At 49.4% G+C, this 4,784-nt stretch overlaps 1 protein-coding gene across 1 annotated transcript; it reads right to left on the bottom strand.

Annotated features, from left to right (window-relative positions):
- Positions 1-1,205: 1,205 nt before the first annotated feature.
- On the bottom strand, positions 1,206-4,643 carry LOC117939832 (E3 ubiquitin-protein ligase HECTD1-like). The gene is made up of 2 exons (XM_034865265.1): positions 4,449-4,643; positions 1,206-2,299 (listed from the first exon to the last, which is right to left on the bottom strand). The coding sequence occupies exons 1-2, from the start codon at positions 4,558-4,560 to the stop codon at positions 1,206-1,208; spliced, it is 1,206 nt and encodes a 401-aa protein (XP_034721156.1). The 5' UTR covers positions 4,561-4,643.
- Between the last annotated feature and the right edge of the window lie 141 nt (positions 4,644-4,784).

Genomic DNA, 4,784 nt, shown 5'->3' with positions numbered 1-4,784 from the left:
TGATTGGCTGGAGGGGGCTGCTGATTGGCTGGAGGGGGCTCATGCTGTTTGCCCAGTTGCATAGATTAACCAATTAGTTGTATAATATCCTATTAGATTAATCGCCAACTACTTTCACAATCGATTCATCTGTTTGAGTCATTTTAGTGATGTCAGCTTGATAAATGGGATTTTTTGGTACTTTCTTCCCTGAATCCTTCTCATCCTTCATTCTTCATTGTTTCCTTCCCTTCTTCCTTCATATATACTAGAGCCAGACAGATATATCGGTGGTCCGACCTTATCGAAAACATTATAATATCTCAAATTAAACAGTGAGATAGGGACGTCATGGTTGCCAGGGAGACAACACAAGGGTTAATCCTGTTGCTACTAAAGTATTTCCTCCTTTAAATTTGGTGTATTAATAGTTTTGAACAAGTTACCTCCTGCCATCTATATATAATACATCCATCTATTTATAATCCATCCATCCATCTATCTAATCCATCCATCTATATCTAATCCATCCATCCATCTATAATCCATCCATCCATCTATAATCCATCCATCCATCTATAATCCATCCATCCATCTATAATCCATCCATCCATCTATAATCCATCCATCCATCTATAATCCATCCATCCATCTATAATCCATCCATCTATAATCCATCCATCTATAATCCATCCATCTATAATCCATCCATCTATAATCCATCCATCTATAATCCATCCATCTATAATCCATCCATCTATAATCCATCCATCTATAATCCATCCATCTATATCTAATCCATCCATCTATAATCCATCCATCTATAATCCATCCATCTATAATCCATCCATCTATAATCCATCCATCCGTTGGAGCCAATAAAGGATTTTTAAGGCCGATACCGATACAAATATTTGATTATTTAAAAATCTGATATATTGCACAATATAAAATCCAGAGAGTGGAACAAACCCAACAGATTTCCCTCTCAGTAGTTATTTATAGTTATTAATGAGTTCTCACTAAAACAATATCATAATAATTAGTTTTTCTGTCACAACAGAACATCTTTAACAAAAAGTTCTGATAAATAAAATGTGGAAAAATACAAACTTAAGATGTGGAACTTAAAGTCCTTTGGACTAAAACACATTACTTAAGAATTGTTTGTTTATATATCCAGCAGACGAATTACCCTCAAAAGGGACATTTTCCGTCCTCACTCCTTAACGAGCCTTTCCCCGTGTTGCAGTGTGTTCCTTCAGATTGGACTCGGCCGACTGATGTGTGCGTTGGTTCTGCTGTGCGGTTGTTAGTAACGTGTTATGTAACATATGAGAGAACTCACTGGCGGTGCTCATGACGTTGCGGCCCAGCGTGTTGGTGTTGTTGTCGCTGCTGCTGCGGCTCAGGTTCATGTTGTTGGTGGCGTTGGTGCGCGACATGTTGGGCGCGCGGCGGACGAAGGACTCCATGAGGCTGGCCTCCCGCGACGACAGGTTGGGCACGCTGGCGCTGGAGCTCATGGGCGCGCCGGCGGCCAGCAGCGAGCTGACGGACAGCCGGGCGTTGGCCGCCGAGCACAGCGGCCGCTGGGACGGCGCGTCCTTGCCGGACGACTCCGACACCGAGCTGACGTCGGGGGAGCTCACGCTCACCAGCCCCATGGAGATCGCCGTCGCCGGATCCGCGGACGAGTCCTTGTTCCTGGCGTCGTCGTCGCCGGGCACGGGCGTGTCGGCGGTGAGCGTGCCGGAGCTGGACACCGAGCCGGACCCGCCCTCCGCGGACGACAGCACGACGATGGGCTCGGAGCCGACGCCGATCCCCGCCACGCCCGAGTCCAGCAGGAGGCCCTCGGCCCGCCTCTCCAGACGCAGGCCGGCGGCGGCGCCCGGCAGCCCCGCGGAGGAGCCCAGGCTGATGTCGGAGGACGAGGCGACGCTGCAGACGGAGCTGCTGCTGCCCTTCCGGCTGGAGGAGCCGGCGCCGCCCCCGCCCAGCGCCAGCGCCCCGCCCTTGTCGGGACAGTTATTTTTCACCAGGCTGCTCCACGACTGCTGCTGTGAGGACGATGAGGTGGACGAGGACGAGGAGGACGTGGTGGTGGTGGTGCCGCCGCCGCTGGCCGCCGGCACCGCGGAGGGTCCCACCGTGGAGGAGGCGGGGCCTGAAACAGTGGATGAGACAGGTTTGGGTGACGGCGCTGTGGCAGCCGACTCAGGGTCGTACCCTGGAGCAAGCTTGAGGTCAAACTTCCCTTCAGCGCCCATACGGTAAGAGTTAGAGCCGCCAGAGTCCCAGGTTACATCAATCCAGCCTGGATGGACAGAGAGATAGGAGGGAGACGGACGGATGGATGTCAGAGACCCGGCAGAGAGAGAGAGAGAGACAGAGAGACAGACAGGTAGAGAGAGAGAGAGAGAGAGAGAGACAGACAGCAGAGAAGCAGCTTACAGTCAGAGCAGCTCCACACTGGACCACATCACTGTGTGAGAGGTTCTATCGCGGTGTCAGGATTATTCTACTCTTATTAAAATGGCTGTGGGCAGCTTAAAATGCACGAGGAAGGTAAAGGGGAGGGAGAGAGGAATGGTAAGAGGAGGAGAGGGAGAGAGATGGAGGGAGAGATGGGGGAGGAAGAGTGAGACGAGGGAGAGAGGAAAGAAGGGAGAAATGGAGGAAGGGAGAGAGAGGGAGGTAGAGAGTAATGTGAGAGGGGAGGAAGGGAGAGAGAGGGAGGCAGAGATACATGTGGTGGAAGTATTCAACCTGAGGATTTTTGTTTTGTTTTTGAAAGCGCACACACACACACACACATCACCCATGCGCGCACACACACACACACACACCATGCGCACACACACACACACACCCCATGCGTGCGCGCGCGCACACACATACACACACACACGAACATGTTTGACGTTTGATCATATTAACGATGTTTACGTTTCCTTTTCAAACCGATCAAATCTGAAGTTAAAAACAGAAACTCTGAGCCGAGAACGGGGAGTCAGACTCTACGTGGCGGTGGTCGTTAGCGTGAGTTTCATCTGGTAACGTAGACAACTTACTCTCCTAATCTGTCGACATGTCTTTAAACTCCCAGAGGAGGTGTTTTTGGGGTCCAGGTGGAGCGATGAAAGAGAAAATTATGAACACAGTCACAGGAAATGACAATAAAAGCAAAAGTAAGTAAGAAAGAAATCAACAATAACCCTGGTGCATGATCTCTGTCAAATGATTAATCAACGTCTGTCCGCTCCGATCTGAGTAAAGACAGAAACACCGAGAGGAGCGAGAGGCAGAGAGGAAGAGGAGGAGGAGGAAGAGGAAGGAGGGAGGAGGAGGAGGAAGAAGAGGAGCAGGGAGGAGGAGGAGGAGGAGGAAGGAGGGAGGAGGAGGAGGAGGAGGCTGTTATCTCTGATTCCCAGGAGACCTGTTGGGAGAGGTTTGGTAAAAAAGGGATCAGATGTTTTTGGATCAGGTTAGGTCATCTAGCTGATGGATCTTAACGAACTACTGAGCATGTGCAGCTCCCAACAAAGATAGGATAGAAGGGCGATGTCTCACTCTGGAGATAAAACTAGAGAGATGTCTCACTCTGGAGATAAAACTAGAGAGAGGTCTCACTCTGGAGATAAAACTAGAGAGAGGTCTCACTCTGGAGATAAAACTAGAGAGAAGTCACACTCTGGAGATAAAACTAGAGAGAGGTCTCACTCTGGAGATAAAACTAGAGAGAAGTCACACTCTGGAGATAAAACTAGAGAGAGGTCTCACTCTGAAAATAAAACTAGTGAGATCTCTCACTCTGGAGATAAAACAGAGTGAGAACTAAAACGATGTTTTAAATGAACCATGGAAACCTTTTCTACAACCTTAAAATACAGGTATGAACCTGAAGATGAGCAGAATATGGGCCCTTTAATAATAATAATAATAATAATAATAGGGGCCCTTTAATAATATGGGCCCTTTGACCTACATGTAAAACAGCTGAAACTAAAATCTGAACTTAAGAAAAGCTTGCCGGCACCAATCTCTTCCCCAGTCGAGCCTCTGGTACCGAAACAAGGCGCCGGACTCTTCTGACAACAACCCGAAGCCAAGAAGAACCGTCGCGTTGTCTTCCCGACCTGGACCGTTTAGTTTTAGGAGTCAAAATTTCAACTGAAAAAACTTTTTTTCAAGGTTACGCTCATCTTTTTGTGTCTGTCTGAGGATTTTGTCCCTTTTCCAACGCCTGCTGACCTTTTCTGAGCCTTTTGAATCTCCCGTGGGTTCTTCTGATGTACAAACTTATTGTAAAGCGTTCAAATCTGACCCGGAGAACCAGGAACCAGGAGGGTTAACCACAGAGTCCCTGTAAATGAAGCTGTTAATCAGGTCGTTAGTGAAGGACTCCTCCGCCGAAGCTGCAGGATTAATGAACCCTTCGGCTCGTCTGATTCTCAGCGTCTTACCGTTGTGGGCCTCCCCGGTGACGGTGCCCTCGCCCGACGGGTTCCCGTCCTGGTCCCGCCACTTCCAGTCGATGCCGCGGACGACCCGCGCCCCCGGGACGATGTACTTCATCACCTGGGAGCGGAACAGGCGCCGCTGGCGGCGGAGGTTCGCCTCCGCCTCCTTCACAGCTTTACCTGACGGAGGAGGACGTCAGCAGGAGTTATTTGTGGGATTTTGAACGTGACGGACACACACGACACGGAATGAAGCTAGTACTCAGAGTCAACCCCCCCCCCCACATAGAGATATCCTGGAAATTAAATAAAATGGGGTTTGATCCAGGCAATCGTGGT

The sequence above is a fragment of the Etheostoma cragini genome, unplaced genomic scaffold (genome assembly GCF_013103735.1).
Source record: "Etheostoma cragini isolate CJK2018 unplaced genomic scaffold, CSU_Ecrag_1.0 ScbMSFa_1241, whole genome shotgun sequence".
In the NCBI taxonomy this organism is placed as follows: Eukaryota; Metazoa; Chordata; class Actinopteri; order Perciformes; family Percidae; genus Etheostoma; species Etheostoma cragini.
The sequence above is the reverse complement of the archived record's forward strand: the minus strand, read 5'-3'. Positions and strand labels throughout refer to the sequence as shown.

Bases quoted from the DNA above. Each gene is read 5' to 3' on its own strand.
- LOC117939832 (XM_034865265.1), bottom strand. From the start codon at position 4,560: ATGAAGTACATCGTCCCGGGGGCGCGGGTCGTCCGCGGCATCGACTGG. The intron at 2,300-4,448 runs GTAAGACGCTGA...CTGTCCATCCAG, and splicing joins CACCGGGGAGGCCCACAACG to GCTGGATTGATGTAACCTGG.